The sequence below is a fragment of the Sabethes cyaneus genome, chromosome 3 (genome assembly GCF_943734655.1).
Source record: "Sabethes cyaneus chromosome 3, idSabCyanKW18_F2, whole genome shotgun sequence".
NCBI lineage: Eukaryota > Metazoa > Arthropoda > Insecta > Diptera > Culicidae > Sabethes > Sabethes cyaneus.
In genome coordinates this window covers 206,766,991-206,788,323 of record NC_071355.1, presented here as the reverse complement: position 1 = coordinate 206,788,323, position 21,333 = coordinate 206,766,991, and the positions used below count along the sequence as shown (strand labels likewise).

The 21,333-nt window shown below is 42.8% G+C and overlaps 1 protein-coding gene across 1 annotated transcript in view; it reads right to left on the bottom strand.

The window, feature by feature from the left end:
- The window catches only part of LOC128740639 (thioester-containing protein 1 allele R1-like), a 42,414-nt gene extending 25,462 nt beyond the window's left edge, over positions 1–16,952 (bottom strand). Inside the window, exons 1-5 of the mRNA XM_053836202.1 lie at positions 16,839–16,952; positions 16,217–16,403; positions 15,791–16,153; positions 15,400–15,730; positions 15,057–15,343 (exon numbers count right to left, since the gene is read on the bottom strand). Of these exons, the coding sequence (XP_053692177.1) occupies positions 15,057–15,343; positions 15,400–15,730; positions 15,791–16,153; positions 16,217–16,403; positions 16,839–16,900 (1,230 nt within the window). The 5' untranslated portion in view covers positions 16,901–16,952. The remainder of the gene's footprint in view (positions 1–15,056; positions 15,344–15,399; positions 15,731–15,790; positions 16,154–16,216; positions 16,404–16,838) is intronic.
- Between the last annotated feature and the right edge of the window lie 4,381 nt (positions 16,953–21,333).

Sequence of the window (21,333 nt, the reverse complement as noted above, 5' to 3'; positions counted from 1 at the left end):
GCGTGTCCAAGCAGTCGGAAGCTTGCTTCCGGTGTTTCGAGCACGGACATAAAGCCTGGAACTGCAAGGGGCCAGATAGGAGCCAGTTGTGCAGGAGATGTGGCAGTGCTGGCCATAAAGCAAAGGACTGCGCGGAGCCTCCTAAGTGCCTGATCTGCACCGGTAAACGGGACGCAAAGCACGTAACGGGAGGTCCAAGGTGCCCGGCCGGTGCGCCGGCGACTAAGCCACGTTCATAGTGCAAGTGACACAACTCAACCTGAACCACTGCAGCACAGCTCAGCAGCTGTTACACCAAGCAGTTTCTGAGTCAGCAATGGACATTGCCATAGTCTCGGATCCATATCGCGTCCCTGCCGGAAACGGCAACTGGGTCTCGGATAGGTCTGCGACGGCGGCTATATGGACAACAAGCAGGTTCCCGGTTCAGGAGGTTGTGTCAACTGCAGACGAGGGGTTTGCGGTTGCCAAAGTGGGTGGAGTGTTCTACTGCAGTTGTTATGCTCCGCCGAGTTGGTCTATCGAGCAGTTTACGCGGATGGTAGACCGAGTATCAGTTGTGCTGTCTGGTTTAAGGCCGGTGGTTGTGGCGGGCGACTTTAACGCTTGGGCGGTAGAGTGGGGAAGTCGTCGCACGAACCATAGGGGTCGGATTCTGCTTGAAGCTCTGGCAAAGCTTAACGTAGATCTGGCCAACGTCGGCAACACAAATACCTTCAGTAGGAACGGTGCGGAGTCTATCATCGACGTGACTTTCGGCAGTCCTGGTCTGATAGGAGACTGGCGGGTAGATAATGGCTACACTCACAGTGACCACCAGGCGGTCCGCTATGGTGTCGGTCAGATAACGAGGCGGCAGGCGGCGAGTAGGGCCAACACTCCAACCACCCGTGGATGGAAGACATCATACTTCGATCCCGAAGTATTTGTGGAAGCGATCCGGAGAGAGTGCGGTGATCGCGGTATGCCCGATCCGAACGCTGATCATTTGGTTGAGGTACTGTCGCGAGCATGTGACGCTACCATGCCTAGGAAAGGTCGTCCTAGGTATGGCAGGTCACCGGCTTACTGGTGGACAGATGAAATTGCGGAACTCCGCGGAGCGTGCTTTCGTGCGAGGAGAATTATGCAAAGAGCTCGTTCGGATGAAAGCAGGGCTGAATGTCGAGTAGCACTCGTTGCTGCACGCGCAGCGCTTAAGAGCGGGATAAAAGCTAGTAAACGAGACTGCTTTGAAAGGTTATGTGCTAGTGCCAATGCGAACCCGTGGGGTGATGCCTACAGAGTCGTAATGGCAAAGACCAAGGGTGTGATGGCGCCCGCTGAGCAATCGCCAGAGATGCTGGAGCGGATCATCGAGGGCCTCTTTCCGCGCCACGAGCCAAGGCCCTGGCCTCAGACCGCTGAGTCGTCCCACGGCCGACGTTCCAGTATCTCAGACCATAGCGTAGGATGGTCGGCCTCCCAGCCGAACATCCAAAGTAACGTGGGCGACGGCGGTTTGGAGGTCGGGGAGGAAGTGACGGTTACGAACGAGGAACTCATTGATATCGCTAAATCCCTAAAGGTGAGCAAGGCACCGGGGCCAGACGGTATCCCGAATATGGCCATTAAAGCGGCTATTTTGGAGGCTCCCGAATTATTCGGGGCAGTAATGAATAGATGCCTGGAAGCTGGCCACTTCCCGGACAGATGGAAGCGACAGAACCTGGTCCTATTGCCGAAGCCGGGAAAACCTCCGGGTGTCCCCTCGTCATATAGGCCGATCTGTCTACTCGATACTGCCGGCAAGGTGCTGGAGAGGGTTATCCTTAACAGACTCGTACAGTACACGGAGGGTACAAACGGTCTGTCAAGGAACCAATTCGGCTTCCGAAAAGGCAAATCTACGGTGGATGCCATCTTGTCTGTCACTAAGACAGCCGAGGTGGCAATCCAGCCCAAGAGGACAGGTATTCGTTATTGCGCAGTTGTCACGCTCGACGTGAGAAATGCGTTTAATAGCGCTAGCTGGGACTCCATAGCCAGCTCGCTTCGGAACGTCCAAGTGCCGGTGTCGCTGTACAGAATTCTGGAAAATTATTTCCAGAATCGTGTGCTATGCTACAACACGGAGGATGGTCAGAAATGCGTTCCAATCACCTCAGGGGTTCCGCAAGGTTCCATACTGGGCCCGGTGTTGTGGAACGTCATGTATGACGAGGTGTTGAAGCTAAAGTTTCCGGTAGGGGTGGCGATTGTCGGCTTTGCGGACGATATCACCTTGGAAGTCTACGGTGAATCTATCAGAGAGGTTGAGTTGACGGCTGCTCACTCTATAAGCATTGTTGAAGATTGGATGCGATCCAGGAAACTGGACCTAGCGCATCATAAAACGGAGGTTATCGTGGTTAACAACCGCAAGTCGGTGCAGCAAGCAAATATCAGTGTCGGGGACTGCACTATTTCGTCAACGCGGTTCTTAAAACTCCTTGGAGTCATGGTCGACGACAAGCTCAAGTTCGGGAGCCACGTCGACTATGCCTGCAAGAAGGCTTCCACAGCTATTTCGGCATTGTCTCGTATGATGTCTAATAGCTCTGCGGTATATGGCAGCAAGCGAAGGCTTTTAGCCAACGTGGTCCAGTCCATACTCAGGTATGGCGGGCCGGTGTGGTCATCGGCGTTAGGTACCAAAAGCTATCTAGCCAAGCTGGAAAGCACCTATCGTCTCATGTGCTTAAGAGTGGCGAGTGCGTACCGCACAGTTTCACATGACGCAATCTGCGTCTTAGCGGGTATGATGCCTATTGGTATCATCATCAGCGAGGACGTAGAGTGCTTCAACCAACGTGGAACTAGAGGCATACGGAGTACCACAAGATCGGCCTCGATGATCACATGGCAGCGGGCATGGTCTGATTCCACAAAAGGCCGGTGGACACATAGACTTATCCCGGAACTATCCGGATGGGTCAACAGGCGTCATGGCGAAGTCAACTTCCACCTGACACAGATTCTGTCAGGGCATGGTTGTTTTAGACAGTATCTGCACAAATTTGGGCATGCGGAGTCCCCCGAGTGTCCTGAATGCGCGGACGTTGAGGAAACTGCAGAACATGCTTTCTTCATATGCCCTCGTTTCGAGGGCGTGAGAAGCAACATGATGGCAGTTAGCGGACAGGACACTACTCCGGATAACTTAGTCCAAAGGATGTGTTCTAGCTCGGACGTCTGGGGTGCGGTCAATGCGGCTGCTACCCAGATCGTACTTGAGCTACAAAATCGTTGGAAAGCCGATCAACGGCGAATAAACAGCCTAACTACCATAGTCCAGTAGTTATCTAAGAGCGTGCGTTAAGCACAATAGCCCCTCCCTGAAGTAATACCGATAAGGTGGTTCCAGGGGGGATTGAGGCTGGAGACTCGAGTAGGGTTTTAGTGGGTCTGGATCTCCACGATCTTCACGGGATACCAAACCCCACTCCCTGAGCTGTCTTTTCAGGTGTCTGATAGCAGATTTCCCTACTCGTTAAAAAAAAAAAAAAAAAAAAAAAAAAAAAAAGCGCTAACGTTGACTCGGACCACTACCTAGTGATGGTTAAGATGCGCCCAAGACTCTCCGTTGTGAACAACATTCGGTACCGACGCCAGCCTCGGTTAGATCTCGCGCGGCTGAAGCAGCCAGACGTCGCCGCAAACTACGCGCATTCACTCGAAGCTGCACTGCCGGAAGAGGACGAGCTGGACGAGCCGGAAGAGGACGAGCTGGACGAAGCCCCTCTCGAGGACTGTTGGAACACTATCAAAACAGCCATCAGCAGTGTAGCGGAGAGCTCCATCGGGCATGTGGCCCGGAATCAGCGGAACGATTGGTTTGACGATGAATGTAGAAGGGTGATGGATGAGGAGAACGCTGCGCGGGCGGCCAAGATGCGCAGTGCCACACGTCAGAACGTGGAAAGACACAAACAGAAGAAGATGCAGCGAAACCAAATCTTTCGGGAGAAAAAGCGCAACCTGGAAGAGCAGGAATATGCAGAGTTGGAGCGGCTGCATCGTTCTCAGAAAACGCGGAAGTTCTACCAGAAACTGAACGGATCCCGCAAAGGCTTTGTGCCGCGAGCCGAAATGTGTCGGGATAAGACTGGCAGTATTCTGACGGACGATCGTGAGGTGACCGATAGGTGGAAGCAGCACTTCGACGAACACCTGAATGGCGCCCAGGCGGAAAACCATGGCGGCGGGGAAAGCGATTTCGAGGGTGCAGCAAACGGGGAAGAGGTGCCAGCCCCAACGATAGGCGAAGTCACGGAGGCCATCATGCAGCTAAAGAACAACAAGTCAGCTGGAAAAGATGGCATCGGAGCGGAGCTTATTAAAATGGGGCCAGAAAAGCTGGCCGTTTGTCTTCACCGACTAATTGTTAGAATTTGGGATACGGAACAGCTACCGGAGGAGTGGAAAGATGGGGTTATCTGCCCGATCTATAAAAAGGGCGACAAGTTGGACTGTGAGAACTATCGAGCGATCACCGTTCTCAATGCCGCTTACAAAGTGCTGTCCCAAATCATTTTCCGCCGTCTATCACCAATTGCGAATAGATTTGTGGGAACTTATCAAGCCGGCTTCGTCGAAGGTCGGTCTACAACGGATCAAATATTTACACTGCGGCAAATTCTCCAAAAGGGCCGTGAATACAGAGTTCCCACGCATCATTTATTCGTTGACTTCAAAGCCGCATATAATACCATCGACCGGAAAGAGCTATGGAAAATCATGGACGAGAACAGCTTCCCCAGGAAGCTCATCAAACTGATTAAATCTACGATGGATGGTACGCAGTGCTGTGTTCGGATTTCGGGTGGATTGTCAAGTTCATTCGAATCACACAGAGGGCTTCGTCAAGGTGATGGTCTTTCATGCCTGCTGTTCAACATAGCGCTACAAGGTGTTATGAACCGAGCGGGTATCAACACGCGGGGCACGATATTCAACAAATCTAGTCAATTCGTCTGCTTTGCCGATGACATGGATATTATCGGCAGAACATCTGTGGCGGTGGCTGAACAGTACACCAGGCTAAAGCGCGAAGCAGAAAAGATTGGGTTAAAGGTAAATACGTCTAAAACAAAGTACATGCTGGCCAGCGGAACCGAGGCCGAACGACACCGCTTGGGCAGTAGTATATTGATCGACGGCGATGAGTTTGAGGTAGTCGATGAATTTGTCTACCTTGGCTCACTGGTAACGGCGGACAATGATACCAGCCGTGAGATTCGGAGGCGTATTATCAGCGGAAGTCGTGCTTACTATGGGCTCCACAAGCAATTGCGGTCGAGCAGGCTAAGTCCCCGTACAAAGTGCACCCTGTACAAGACGCTTATTAGACCGGTTGTTCTCTACGGGCATGAAACATGGACAATGCTCGAGGAGGACCTGCGAGTGCTCGGAGTTTTCGAACGACGAGTGCTAAGAACGATCTTCGGCGGCGTACAGGAGAACGGAGTATGGAGGCGGAGGATGAACCATGAACTCGCACAGCTCTATGGCGAACCCAGTATCCAGAAGGTGGCTAAAGCTGGACGGATGCGATGGGCAGGGCATGTTGCAAGAATGCCGGACAACTACCCTGCAAAGATGGTGTTCGCCTCAAATCCGGTAGGAACAAGACGACCAGGAGCGCAGCGAGCAAGATGGTTAGACCATGTGGAGCGAGATCTGGCAGAGAGTACTCGGTGTCCGAGGAATTGGAGAGCGGTAGCCCTCAACCGAGTTACATGGAGAAATTTTGTTCAACAGGCTTTGTCTTAGGACGGCAAGCCACCTAAGTAAGTAAGTATGTGAGGTCAATATTAGAATACTGTAGCATAGTCTGGTCACCATTTTCATTAATACACCAGGAACGAATAGAATCAGTACAAAAACAATTCGTGCTGTTTGCTTTGCGTAAACTAAATTGGACAAGCTTTCCTCTTCCCTCTTATGAAGCCCGCTGCTTGCTTATAAATATACAGACACTAAAACAGCGACGTGAGTTCGCCAAAGTGTCATTTGTAAACGATATTATTTCACACCGTATAGATTCTGTGGAAATTTTATCTAAACTCAGCTTTTATGTACCGAACCGTCAATTGCGGAACCGAAATATATTTAGCATAAGTCACTGTCGCACAAACTATGCCAAATTCGGGCCTTTAAATCAGATGATGATCGCCTATAACCAACATTGCGAAAATATTGACTTTACTATGTCTAAATTAAAATTAAAACAATACTTTAATTCTACGCGTTAGATGCAAAAAATGTAAGCAATATTATGTAACTTAAAAGTTGCACTGTTCAGTTTTCTTTGTAGACTGTATTGTAGTAATAGAACTAATATAATGTAATAACTAATGTAAAGGTCTACTATGATTTGACGACTAAATAAATAAATAAATTCACCATAGAAAATATTCTTGCCCTCGAAAACTTTCACATGCCAAATTTTGTTCCATTTGCTTGATTAGTTCTCGAGTTATGAGAAAATTTGTATTGCATTTGTTTAGGAGCCCCTCCTCCTAAAGTGGGGAGGGGTCCCAGTTTATCATAGAAAAAATTTGTGTCTTTAAAAACACCCACATACCAAATTTTGTTCTATTTGCTTGATTAGTTCTCGAGTTATGAGGAAATTTGTATTTCATTTGTATAGGAGCCCCCCCTCCTAAAGTGAGGAGGGGTCCTAATTCATCATAGAAAAAAATTTTGTCTCCAAAAACACCCGCATGCTAAATTTGGTTCCATTTGCTTGATTATTTCTCGAGTTATGAGGAAATTTGTTTTTCATTTGTATGGGAGCCCCCCCTCCTAGTGGGGGAGGGGTTTCTAGCCATCACTAAAACCTTTCCTGGCCCTCTACATGCAAATTTTCACGCCGATTGGTTCAGTAGTTTTTGATTCTATAAAGAACATCCCGACTAGGGCTGTCGGTTTTGGGCGCTTTCGGTGAAAACCGGTATTTCGGTATTGGTGTAGAAAATACCGGTAATACCGGTAAAATACCGGTATTGGCAGATTATTCGAAATCAAAAGAAATTTCGATGTTTTTCAGTAAATCTTTTTATTTTGAAACTTTAGTTTCAGTATTGTTGCTTAGAAAAGTAGAATTTAAGCAGATATTATACTCTTAGCGATTTAATTCCCTTACTAAAACGAATTTTATTGCCAACACTTCCAACAATTGAAAAAACTTCCGATTTCATCGATGTCTGGCAAATGGTTCTAAGCGCATCAGGAATTTTCCTTTCATTTCTTGAAATTTGTAGTAGGGAAACCCGCCTTTAATTATTTACAAAATATCTTGTATTGTAGCTTCCAGCATAATTAATGCCCCGGTCTCGTACAACCTCTCAACAATTTTTTCTCCATCCCCAAACCTAAACTTCTGCATAACGTCATCCTCTTCATCATCGTTCACAAATATTTTCTCTTCTCTGTTATCAATCCCACTATTCGAAGATAGTGGGATGCAGATTTCATCTCCTTTTTTAACCCTTTATAAGGCAGTGCCAACTATATTGCCACCAACAAAAAATTTTTATTTTGCTTCAATAATTATATTGATGTCTTTATAGACGCAAAACAAATATTTTTCGTTGGTGGCAATATAATTGTCACGGCCTTATAAAGGGTTAATCAATGTATCACTCGAAAGACTTGAAAAATATTCCAACTTCTTTCCGGGCAGATCCTTTGATGGCAAGAATGCTCAGAGCTCAAAGATTCCCGTATTCTGATCAGAGCCCGGCATCGTCGAAACAAATAAATGAAGCTAACTTTCCCTTACCTTCGCTTCATACATGAAGCGACTTGTATCATTTATTGAGCACAACGTTTCAAGCAAGCTTCAGCTGAAGCTACTAACTATGCCAAATGACGGCGATTGACAGTCAGGCACGATTTTTCTATGTTGAGTAGATTAATCATAATATGCGTTAAATTGTAGGAAATGTTACTCAAAATCAATTCAATTGCATTCAAAGTCTAGACTGACATTTTTCTGAATATTTGATAGAGAAATACAAATGAAACTTTAAAACCGGTCGTCATGATGAAGTGAAAATCGTTTCAATGACGCTGATTGAAACCAGTTTTGAAACGAAGCGGCGCTGCTTCTGTTGAAACTGAAGCTTAATTACTTCATTGTTGAAAAACAATTTACTATTGTAAGTGACGTTTCTTGGCCCTGATCTTGTTTCCTAAATTCGTCATTTGAGAGCGTTGAATAATTTGGTGGCTTTTGAATATCAAGTTGTTCAAAAATAAATTGAAACACGACGTCTGGCTCATGTAATGAAAAATTTTTACAGCAAAGTTACTCTACTGTGCCTTAAACGGGTTCAAGAGCTATTTGAATTATTTGACCCACATTTCACTCTCTTCATTGTTAGTAGTCGAAGAATCTCGTTGGCATTAACACCAAGTTGTTTTTCTAAGAGTTTTATAATTTTTTATCAAATTTAGCTCTTATTCGAATAAGGAGTTGTAAAAAACAAGCAGATTAGAAAATACCGGAAATACCGGTTTTTTGCCTTTCCAAAACCGGTATTTCGGTATCCAAAAATTGGCCGGTATTACCGGTTTCGGTACTACCGGTACTACCGGTTAGACAGCCCTAATCCCGACAGACAGAAATCCATTTTTATATAGTAGACTAGCTGACCCGACAAACTTCGTATTGCCACAAATTAACCTGTGTTGTACATAAATCATGAATCTCGGATGATCTTTGTCACAATCTCGAGTTTTGCAAGCCGCGAGTGGGCGGCGCTTCCGACGGCGGGTCACCGGCAACACTCGCGACCGTCTCGTCCTGAATGATCTAGTGTTACTATAGATAGTTTTTGTGGTCTTGTATTGACTAATGTTTTATGGAAGAGTCTCGAATTTCTCGAGTTCGATTAGTTTTTGAGTTTCGCAAAAATTTCTGTTTTATTTATATGAGAGTACACAGGGGTGAGAGGTCTCTAACTATCGTAAAATAAATTCAAGACTCCAAAATCTCCCGCATGCCAAATTTGGTTCCATTTGCTTGATTAGTTCTCAAGTTATAAGGAAATTTGAATTTCATTTGTATGGGAGCTCCCCTCTTAAAAGGGGAAGGGGTTGTAATTCACCATAGAAAAAATTTCTGCCATCTAAAACTCCTACATGCCAAATTTGGTTCCATTTGATTGATTGGTTCTCGAGATAAGAGGAAATTTGCATTTCATTTGTATGGAAGCCCACCCTCTTAAAGGGGAGATGGGCCATAACTCGCTTTCTAAAGAAGAGAGGTCTCAATTCACCATAGAAAAAAATTTTGCGTCCAAAACCACTTACATGTCAAATTTGGTTCCATTTGCTTGATTAGTTCTCGAGTTATGAGGAAATTTGTTTTTCATTTGTATAGGAGCCCCCCCCCCTCTTAAAGTGAGGAAATCAATAGAAAATATACCATAGAAAATATTCTTGCCTACAAAAACACTCACATGATAAATTTGGTTCCATTTACTTGATTAGTTCTAGAGTTATGAGGAAATTTGTATTTCGTTTGTATGAGAGCCCCCCCTCTTAAAAAGGTAAGGGGTCCTAATTCATCATAGAAAAAATCAGAGGGGTTGTGTACAAGACACGACCACATATATAGGTGACGCAGGACTACGTAAGTCTCTTTGTAGTGATAGTAGCATGTATTCATGCTTGTAATCATTCGATTCTTCATGTATACATGCTATATGCAACATATATACATGCGACATGCGTTGTATGTAACATTTATCAAAGTAGTAACATTGCATACGTTCTATTCTCAAAATATTGTGCATTTGAAAACAATTTAACAAAATCAAGAACACAAACTATTGCTTTCCTGCTACTTTACTGAAATTAAAGATTGTTTTTATTACCCATGGTTCCCCACGTTGAAGGGATTTTACCAATTCAATCCTATTTTATCAACAGCATCTTTTTACTACACTTCTAATGAAACGGCATCGGCGAGCATGCGTATTCATGCAGAGTCGTATTATAACCGAACACTACAGCTGTAGCACATTTTTCCAACACAGATATCAAATTCGCCGAGGTTTAACCGTCTCGCAGTAAAGAATTTGCGATCTTTTGGGGCAGCGAACTTGTGTCATTTTTTCTGGCACACTTCCCTAACACAGACATCAAATTGGACTAGGTTTAATCGCGTTCGTAAGAAATCTGTTGGCACGATGAGGCTTTGTCACTTTTTGTGGCGTACTTCCCAAGCAAGGACATCAACATGGTCTAGGCTTAACCGCGGTGTTAAGAAATCTTGTTGAAATGAGAAAACTTTGTCACTTGTTTTGGCGTACTTCCCAAGCACAGATATCAAATTGGTATAGGTTTAAATCATCGCAAAGAATCTTCCAACCAATCACGAAACGTGAATTCTGGTAAAACATAGGTTCATTATTTTCAATTTTTCAATAGTTCAACATCAAGAATCCATACTTTTCTTCATTTGGGTCAATTCTTAGAAGATTTACCGATCGATTGGTGTAAGAATATTGAAAATCGATCGGAAAACCGCTGAGCTATTAGCGTTCAAAACCTTTCATTTTTCGTGACGCTCGCATTTTTCGATTTTTTGGAATGACACCCTATCTCAAAACTTGCCGTAAGACGTAGTCCTACGTCAAAAATGGTTGCCTCCAAAAACACCCACATGCAAAATATGGTTCCATTTGCTTGATTAGTTCTCGAATTATGAGGAAATTTGTATTTCATTTGTGTAGAAGCACCCCCTCTTAAAGTTGGGAGGGGTCCTAATTCACCATAGAAAATATTTTTGTCTCCAGAAACCTCCACATGCCAAATTTGGTTCTATTTGCTTGATTAGTTCTCGAGTTATGAGGAAATTTGAATTTCATTTCTATAGGAGCCCCCCCCCCCTCCTAAAGTGGGTAGGGGTCGCAAATTCATCATAGAAAAAAAATTTGTCTCCAAAAACACCCACGTGCCAAATTTGGTTCCATTTGCTTGATTAGTTATCGAGTTATGAGGAAATTTGTATTTCGTTTGTATAGGAGCCCCCCCTCTTAAAGTTGGGAGGGTTCCTAATTCACCATAGAAAATATTCGTGCCCTCGAAAACTTTCACATGCCAAATTTTGTTCCATTTGCTTGATTAATTCTCGAGTTATGAGGAAATTTGCATTTCATTTGTATAGGAGCCCCCCCTCCTAAAGTGAGGAGGGGTCCCAGTTCATCATAGAAAAAATTTTTGTCTCCAAAAACACCCACGTGTCAAATTTGGTTCCATTTTCTTGATTATTTCTCGAGTTATGAGGAAATTTGTATTTCGTTTGTATAGGAGCCCCCCTCTTAAAGTGGGGAGGGGTTCTAATTCACCATAGAAAATATTCATGCCCTCGAAAACTTTCACATGCCAAATTTTGTTCCATTTGCTTGATTAATTCTCGAGTTATGAGGAAATTTGCATTTCATTTGTATAGGAGCCCCCCCTCCTAAAGTGAGGAGGGGTCCCAGTTCATCATAGAAAAAATTTTTGTCTCCAAAAACACCCACGTGTCAAATTTGGTTCCATTTTCTTGATTATTTCTCGAGTTATGAGGAAATTTGTATTTCGTTTGTATAGGAGCCCCCCTCTTAAAGTGGGGAGGGGTTCTAATTCACCATAGAAAATATTCATGCCCTATAAAACTTTCACATGCCAAATTTGGTTCCATTTGCTTGATTAATTCTCGAGTTATGAGGAAATTTGCATTTCATTTGTATAGGAGCCCCCCTTCCTAAAGTAGGGAGGGGTCCCAATTCATCATAGAAAAAAATTCTGTCTCCAAAAACACCCACGTGCCAAATTTTGTTCCATTTGCTTGATTAGTTCTCGAGTTATGAGGAAATTTGAATTTCGTTTGTATAGGAGCCCCCCCTCTTAAAGTGGGGAGGGGTCCTCATTTACCATAGAAAATATTCTTGCCCTCGAAAACTTTCACATGCCAAATTTTGTTCCATTTGCTTGATTAGTTCTTCAGTTATGAGGAAATTTGTATTTCATGTGTATAGGATCCCCCCCTCCTAAAACGGGGAGGGGTCCTAATTCATCATAGAAAAAAATTTTGTCTCCAAAAACACCCACATGCCAAATTTGGTTCCATTTGCTTAATTAATTCTCGAGTTATGAGGAAAATTGTGTTTCTTTGGTACAGGAGCCCCCCCTCTTAAAGTGGGGAGGGGTCCTAATTTACTATAGAAAATATTCTTGCCCTCGAAAACCTTCACATGCCAAATTTGGTTCCATTTGCTTGATTAGTTCTCGAGTTATGAGGAAATTTGTATGGAAGCCCCCCCTTTTAAAGAGGAGAGGAATTATAATTCCCCTTATAAAGAGGGGAGGGGTCTCAATTTACCATAGAATAAATTCTTGTCACCGGAAATACCCACATGCCAAATTTTGTTCTATTTGCTTGATTAGTTGTCGAGTTATGCAGAAATTTGTGTTTCATTTGTATGGGAGCCCCCCCTCTTAGTGGGGGGAGGGGTTTCTAACCATCACTAAAACCTTTCCTGGCCCCAAAAAACCTCTACATGCATATTTTCATGCCGATTGGTTCAGTAGTTTTCGATTCTATAAGGAACATACGGACAGACAGACAGACAGACAGACAGACAGACAGAAATCCTTCTTTATAGGTATAGATTTACAATTAATCAGAAACGGTTGGCCCTGTTGATTTTGAAATGCATCTATGTTAGAATAGCTTATTCACACAAGATTCATTTCGCAAATTGTCTTCGCGGCAATACTTCACAGTTGGCCTGGCCTATTAAACATTTGCAATATGTCACTTATATTATGCAAATGTTAATACAGACAAGAAAATAATTTGAAATATTTCGGTAAATAGAAATAATTAAAATTATTCCCAGGAATCCTTAATTGTGACTGTGATGGTATTAATAAGAATAAGAATAAGAATAAGAATAAGAATAAGAATAAGAATAAGAATAAGAATAAGAATAAGAATAAGAATAAGAATAAGAATAAGAATAAGAATAAGAATAAGAATAAGAATAAGAATAAGAATAAGAATAAGAATAAGAATAAGAATAAGAATAAGAATAAGAATAAGAATAAGAATAAGAATAAGAATAAGAATAAGAATAAGAATAAGAATAAGAATAAGAATAAGAATAAGAATAAGAATAAGAATAAGAATAAGAATAAGAATAAGAATAAGAATAAGAATAAGAATAAGAATAAGAATAAGAATAAGAATAAGAATAAGAATAAGAATAAGAATAAGAATAAGAATAAGAATAAGAATAAGAATAAGAATAAGAATAAGAATAAGAATAAGAATAAGAATAAGAATAAGAATAAGAATAAGAATAAGAATAAGAATAAGAATAAGAATAAGAATAAGAATAAGAATAAGAATAAGAATAAGAATAAGAATAAGAATAAGAATAAGAATAAGAATAAGAATAAGAATAAGAATAAGAATAAGAATAAGAATAAGAATAAGAATAAGAATAAGAATAAGAATAAGAATAAGAATAAGAATAAGAATAAGAATAAGAATAAGAAATGCGTCTCCCGTAAAATTTAGTGAATGGTCCACAGACTACTATAATTCAGAACGGCTCAATCGTACATTGTTTGACTTACGATAATTCATCACACAACAGAAAAAGAGAGAAAAATAAATGAATACATTTTAGGCGACATTCATTTAGTACGTCACGCAAATTTTGACCAAAATCGACCCCCCCTCCCCCATTGTCACATTTGGTCACACATTCATGACCCCCCCTGAGAAAGTACGTCACGTCCCGGCACCCCCCCCCCCTTCACAACAAAAAAATTAAATATACATTCCAGCCTTTTAATTTCAAGCTATCAATTTAATTCACTTCAATCAAATAACAAAAATGAATTTCAGCAAATAAAAGAGGGAAAATGTTCGAGCTTATAAGTCATCGATTCACGGATTTTGAAGATGATCTCCAATTGCTGCGATCGAAAACGCTTTCGAAGTCGCTGATGTGTCGTCGATGAATGTTTCACGCATATCCATGTCGTTTACATCCATCCACTCAAATTCGTCTGATCTATGGAACTATAGTTGAAAGAATCAGGACTTCCTGCTGACGTCTTGCTGCAACACGCCTTGGAAGAACTTTTCTGACGGATTTTGTCATTTTGTGTATTTTTTTGCAATCATTCAACATTACTTTAGATGCGAAATTTAATCCGCAAGTGGCACAAACTCTATCCTTCCGGAAGCTTTTGAAAGAGGGGCAGTATAGGTTGTACAGAAGAACCTTAAAACCAGCCGTGGAACTTCGGTATGAGTTTAGGTTCATCGATTGAGTTCAGCAAGAATATCAAGAGGAAACATTGCCATTGGTCTCTGGTAGCACCCCGTAGCACCTCAGGAGTTTATGCGACTACAATTTGCGGTTCCAATCTTCTAGGCAGGATGGTACACAAAGAGTTCTTCAGTGGTGGACAGCATATTCTGTTAAGCTTTAATAGAGAGTTCATAGTACAAAAATAAATAAGCCCTGTTTACCAAAATATGTTAAAAAAATCCATCAGTACGTTAATTTTATAGAAGCCTTCAATAGTTTTATCTCAAAATGAAGTAGCCTTTTTATAAATTTGAATTTTTTTTTTCTTGTGACGTCACATAACTTTATACCCCCCCTCCCCCCTACGTCACAAATCGTCACGTTTAGGTCAACCCCCCCTCCCCCCTATAAGCGTGACGTACTTTATGGATGGCCCCTTATTACCAATTATGTTGACATATGAACTCAATATATCTCAGCCATTTAACAAACACTTTCGCCATTTTTAACCTAGTTTCAGCCGTTTATATAATGCGATTTGCATACTTTTAACATACTTGATGTTTTGCTTAAGGGGTGCGTTTTGCACCATTTTACCCTACCTCCAACAGTTACCAATCAAATGATCTGTTTTCTGCTGAGATTCTGAGCTTATATAATTACTATATTACTGTTTCAAGCATCACATTGTATGAGATTGCTTACCTTAACGTGCATTCTATCGGCACTTTCTGGTGGTCTTAAAACCAACGTAGCTAAACCCTTGCGAATAATACCTTGCATTAAATCTTCCCTCGCCAAGGATTCTCCAGTATAATATATTAAAATGTCTGCTACAGACTCCTCTGGTGCTGGCTCACCATTGTGATCCGTTATCGATAAATCCATTTGAAACGGTAAACCGGGTTTGAATCGCGACATAGATTTGGCCAACGAATATCTGTATGGATGTTTATATACGGGTATTACTTCCATGAGATTCTCCGTGCGATCTAAAATGTAAGAAATTTATCTAATCTAACTTAGGATTTCCGTAGTCATCATTTACTTGTAAATGCTTCTATTACTTTCACCTTGACGAAGACATTTCTGTGAAATACATTTTGTCCAACTTCTATTGCTAGAACATAATTAAGAACAAAATCTACAGTAGCTGTTCCGGAAATAGGCTTTGTTATTGTCATGTCGGGGTTTTCCATTTCTTCGTGGAAAAATAGGTCTACCCGTACTGTCCCGTTAACGTGCCTGCCTGATATATCTGTTGATTCTACAGTTACGCTAATCGTTTTCTTCTCAATCAGCAGAATTTCAGAAGGATATGCTTTAACAAAAAAGTTTGGCAGTATGTATTCTCTTACTTCAATTTGCTTCTCTACTTTCTGCAAAAATAAACAGGCTTTACATTCGACGCAATTCTTATGTTCTTAATTGAAACACACATAATTCCCAGCTGTCACCAATAATTTCCAATTGCCGAAATTCGATAAAGATGGCAGACGCACTGTCGACTGAAAGATCCCTTTGTGCAATTTAGCATATTTCCATTGCCTAATAAGCTTCCCTTCCGTGTTATAAAATCCAATATCCACAGTGTTGTAATTCGTCACCGGCCGTGTATCGGCACCCACTGCAATAACTCTAAACCTAACAACATCTCCAGGTACATAGATTGGTTTATCGGTTTGAATGAATATTGATGAAGTTTTTCCATTGTAAAACAAATCAATAATTTCATTGAAAATTAAATGAGCATCTAGGCTTCGTATTGATAGAAAGTATGTACCCTGTGGAATAGCCCCGACCTGCAAGATTGTAATTACTTTTTTTACGTATCGACCCAATTCGAAACCAGAAACAAAAATCACCTGAAAGCTCGCAAATCCTGCTGACTTGCTGAAGAGTTTTAATTCATTTGTTGCATTCAAAACGGTAATCCCTTCGCTGGAGCCTTCCAAATCTAGCCTCAATCGGAGATCATTCGTGAACAAATTGGTGAAGGCTATGCTATAGATATTATTTGGTCGAATACATGTGGAACCCAAGACTGACAATCTGAAAGTTAATTACATTACAATTTACATTACAATACGATTCCTATATTTAGTTTTCACTTTCAATAAGTTGTTTAAAAAGTGGCATTGAATTTCCTAAATGCTCCCTAATATCCGACACCGATTCTTGACCGGATACTACCGTTATGCCATTCCGTTCAACAGTTAAACACGCGTTATCACTGATAAATCAAAACTTGATCTGATTTTACGGAAAACGCACCGTCTGTTGTTGAACATCCTTAATTTGCTTCGCATTGTTGACCCCTGCTTAGCAGGTCACAAATATTTCACACTAAGTATTAATATTAGATTAAATTAATTATAAATCTCGAACGAAAAGCACGATTCCACTGTTTCACTGATAAATTTCACTGGGTTTCCCAAAACTATTTGTTGTCGTATTTTTATGAGATAAAGAAAGACCATCACTAACATCTGGCTTTTACAGATCGTCGCGAGCAAACCGCAGCCGAGCAAAATTCTAAAATACCACATGGTGAATGCGGCTACTGATTGTAACTGGCAGTTGTACTACACTTTATTCTGGTAATTATTCACACATTCGTTTCTTACGGCGATTTCGACCCAACTGATCCACCGCTGTCGGCCAAAAGTCAATATATATTTCATATTCTTATCAGTTAGGACAAAATAATTGCTGTGAGTAAGGAAACCCGAGAACGATCACTTTCATCGAAATATAATTTAGTGTACTAAATCCTAGTGAAATCTATTCTTAGACATCTATTACGACCGCCAATTTGACTGTCAATCACCGTTAAATAGAACTTTACTGAACAATTATTACATAACCCTCTAACGGAATAGGTCGTCTGTAGAGGGCCTTCCCCGATCAGGAGCGCATACCAAGATAACATCACATTTATAACACACTCTGATATTTATAACACATTGTGTTACAAATCGGAAATAAACTGATCAGGAAGTGAAAACAAAAGTTTCAAGTTTGTAACAGATTCTGATAGTAATAACTCATTGAGTTATATAGGAGCAATATGGCTTTGGACACTATTAAAAATATTACATATCGTCACAGGCGTGCCCGGGACACACACTGGGGCACGTGGCATACCTTTTCTATAAAATTTAACGCAAGCTTTATGTGTAATTTCAAATCTGATTTCAAGCCATATTTTACATGCAATACCAGCCTAACTTCAAGTAAAATTTCAAGTTCAATTTTAAGTCCTATTTCAAGTCTAATTTCATGTTTATTTTGAATTCAATTTGAATTCTAAATTTAAGTCGAATTTAATGTCCAATTTCAAGTTTAAATTTTGATCCAATATCAAATCCAATACCACGTCCATTTGACATTCAATTTCCAGTAAAATTCAAAGTGAAATTTAGTGTCTAAGTGCAATTGCAAATTGCAATCTAAGTCCTATTTTATGTTCAGTTTCAGTGCATCAGAACGAAATAAGGATTACAGGTAGCGAATTCTTATATCTACGTCGTTCAATCAATTGTGCATTAAGAAAACTTTGTCGTCAATTCTAGACTTTTTTGTTTGTTTGGATAACAATTTTGTAAGGATCCGTCAACAGCAAGTGTATAAAATTAAAACATAAACTATTGCAGCTAGAAATATACTCGATGCAAAATGCCGCTCCTGTTAAGCCATCTTTTAAGTATTTTCTGCACTTTATTAGGTTCTAACAACAAATTGAAAGAAACCTTTGTTTTAATAAACGAAAGAGTTATTTTTGAATTTTTATGGAATCTTAAATATGAGCAAACTAGATTGTTTTTTACCTTTGCTATACTATAACAAAGGTTTAAAAATTGGTCGAAAAACACGAATAGCAAGTAAAACCGTATAACACAGGTTCCTTTCACCAGTAGGTGGATTAAATCGGGTTTTTCTAATTGATTTGTATCAGTAATGTTTGCTTAAATAATTTCATCAATGTTTTTCAAATAACTTTTGTCTGGCAAGGCCAATTCTAATAATATTTGGCAGATATGTTCGTAGCGTAAGGGCCTCTCGTTTGATACTAAGATAATTGAAATCTGATTAATTATCTGGTTAAAATCGTAATAAATAATTGTAAATTTTATTATGCTGTACACGACTGCTCATAACTTTCAAATTAAACATCCAATCAAAAAACGATTCAATGGTGATCTATGAGGCTATATTACCTACCAAATGTAATCGCATAAATCGGTTTAGCCATCTCCGAGAAACAGACGACTAAAGTCAAGCGTTACATGCACACACACACACACACACACACACACACACACACACACACACACACACACACACACACACACACACACACACACACACACACACACACACACACACACACACACACACACGGATGGTAAATGGTTGAATAATGCGCTCCAGAACTATCACGAAGTTCCACAGCCTCTTATTTAGCAACTCCTATCTCTACCTCCTCGTGGTACCATCCGGGATACGCTCCTTAGTGGAAATCGGGCAACCGGTGGAAACTAGGGTCGTATGCGGACAGAGAAGGGGGCACTCATGCGAAGGCTGAATGTAAACTCTCCGCCTGCAAATGACGGATCTCGGTAGAAGCATGTTCGATGAACCTGAAAATACCAAGAACCTGAGCAGAGGGTCCAAAGCCCCCAAAGGAGGATGGTTTTAATAGCTATTATCCATGGCTAAAAGTAAAAACATGAATGGATAAACCCCTAATCCAAGGTGTCATGCGACCCGTGCCGAGGGATGAATGGTGGGGGGGGGGGGTTCTATAAATACTCAGCCTCAAACGGAGCCTGTGGAGTACCAGAGCGCCCTCCACAGTAATCAGCCCTTACCGCATCACGAGGGGCTCTGATGTGGCGGACTTTTCTTTCCCCTCAACTCGTGGGATTCTTATGGAAGACAAAATCAAAAATACAACAAGTGTGGATACGGTGGAAAACCCGTTCGCTAGAGGAGGCATCCAGCGTTCTCCACCAAGGGTGGAGAAGGATGCAACTAGGAGCGCTAGTGTGGGTGGCAAAGGCAGCGGTATGCCTACCACGCCGGACACAGCGATGAACGGCCCAGCGCTTACCAGGGCGATGGAGAAAAATAGAGACGCTGTACCTAAAGTGGTAGCAGCGTCACAGCAGCTCGATGTAATAATCGAGTTTACGTCAGGTCGCGGTAATTTCTCCAAGGACCTGAAGCAGAGCTTGCTCATGCTTCGGAGAACCTTGAATGCAGCGACCAAAACGCACAACGACCTCGTGGCGCGTGCAGGAGAGGCTAAGAAGGTGACCGTAAAGGTGTCGAAGGCAGTACAAACGGACGCTTGCCCGTTGACGGAGTGTCGTAACGCGGCCCAGGAGGCTACGGAAAGCGCTACCAGCAGCGGTAAGGCATCCGCAAAGCGCTCGAGACAGTCCCCGGGGGATAGCACCCCTGGCGGACCGAAAAAACGCTAGATCGGTAAAAGCCCTCAGGCTAGCGGGTTGGCAGAGCTAACCGATGAACCAGCGGGAAGCTCCAAGACAGGTGCCAAGGGCCAAGAGAAAAGGCGGAGGAGGCTCCAGTAAAAAAACTGCTCCACCTAAACCGGCAAGAAAGCGAACGAAGAAGGGCGACGCTCTTATCCTGAAAACCGACGGGTCGAAATACTCGGAGGTTCTGAAGGCCATGACGCCCTACTCAAGGATCTGGGCGCGGACGTACGGAGGATCCGCCGCTCACGCACGGGCGATATGATCCTCGAGTTAAAGTAGGACGCCACAAAGAAGAGTTCCGCATACAAGCCGATAGCGGAAGGAGTGCTCGGGGACGGAGTGAAGGTACGTGCTCTCACACCAGAAGTGACTCTCCAGCTTAAGAACCTGGACGAGATCACCGAAGTACGTGAGGTCGTACAAGCTCTCAAAGAGCAAAGTGGAGTGGTGGTGGCAACCGAGGCGGTTCGCCTACGCAAGGGTCCGGCCGGGACCCAGGTAGCCACCATACGACTTCCGCTGACTGACGGAAACAAAGCCCTGAAAGCTGCTAGGCCTAAAGTGGGGTGGTCGGTATGCCCACTGAGTGTGTCCAAGCAGTCGGAAGCTTGCTTCCGGTGTTTCGAGCACGGACATAAAGCCTGGAACTGCAAGGGGCCAGATAGGAGCCAGTTGTGCAGGAGATGTGGCAGTGCTGGCCATAAAGCAAAGGACTGCGCGGAGCCTCCTAAGTGCCTGATCTGTACCAGTAAACGGGACGCAAAGCACGTAACGGGAGGTCCAAGGTGCCCGGCCGGTGTGCCGGCGACTAAGCCACGTTCATAGTGCAAGTGACACAACTCAACCTGAACCACTGCAGCACGGCTCAGCAGCTGTTACACCAAGCAGTTTCTGAGTCAGCAATGGACATTGCCATAGTCTCCGATCCATATCGCGTCCCTGCCGGAAACGGCAACTGGGTCTCGGATAGGTCTGCGACGGCGGCTATATGGACAACAAGCAGGTTCCCGGTTCAGGAGGTTGTGTCAACTGCAGACGAGGGATTGGCGGTTGCCAAAGTGGGTGGAGTGTTCTACTGCAGCTGTTATGCTCCGCCGAGTTGGTCTATCGAGCAGTTTACGCGGATGGTAGACCGAGTATCAGTTGTGCTGACTGGTTTAAGGCCGGTGGTTGTGGCGGGCGACTTTAACGCTTGGGCGGTAGAGTGGGGAAGTCGTCGCACGAACCATAGGGGTCGGATTCTGCTTGAGGCTCTGGCAAAGCTCAACGTAGATTTGGCCAACGTCGGCACCACAAGTACCGTCAGTAGGAACGGTGCGGAGTCTATCATCGACGTGACATTCGGCAGTCCTGGTCTGATAGGAGACTGGAGAGTAGACAATGGCTACACTCACAGTGACCATCAGGCGGTCCGCTATGGTGTCGGCCAGATAACGAGGCAGAAGGTGGCGAGTAGAGCCAACACTCCAACCACC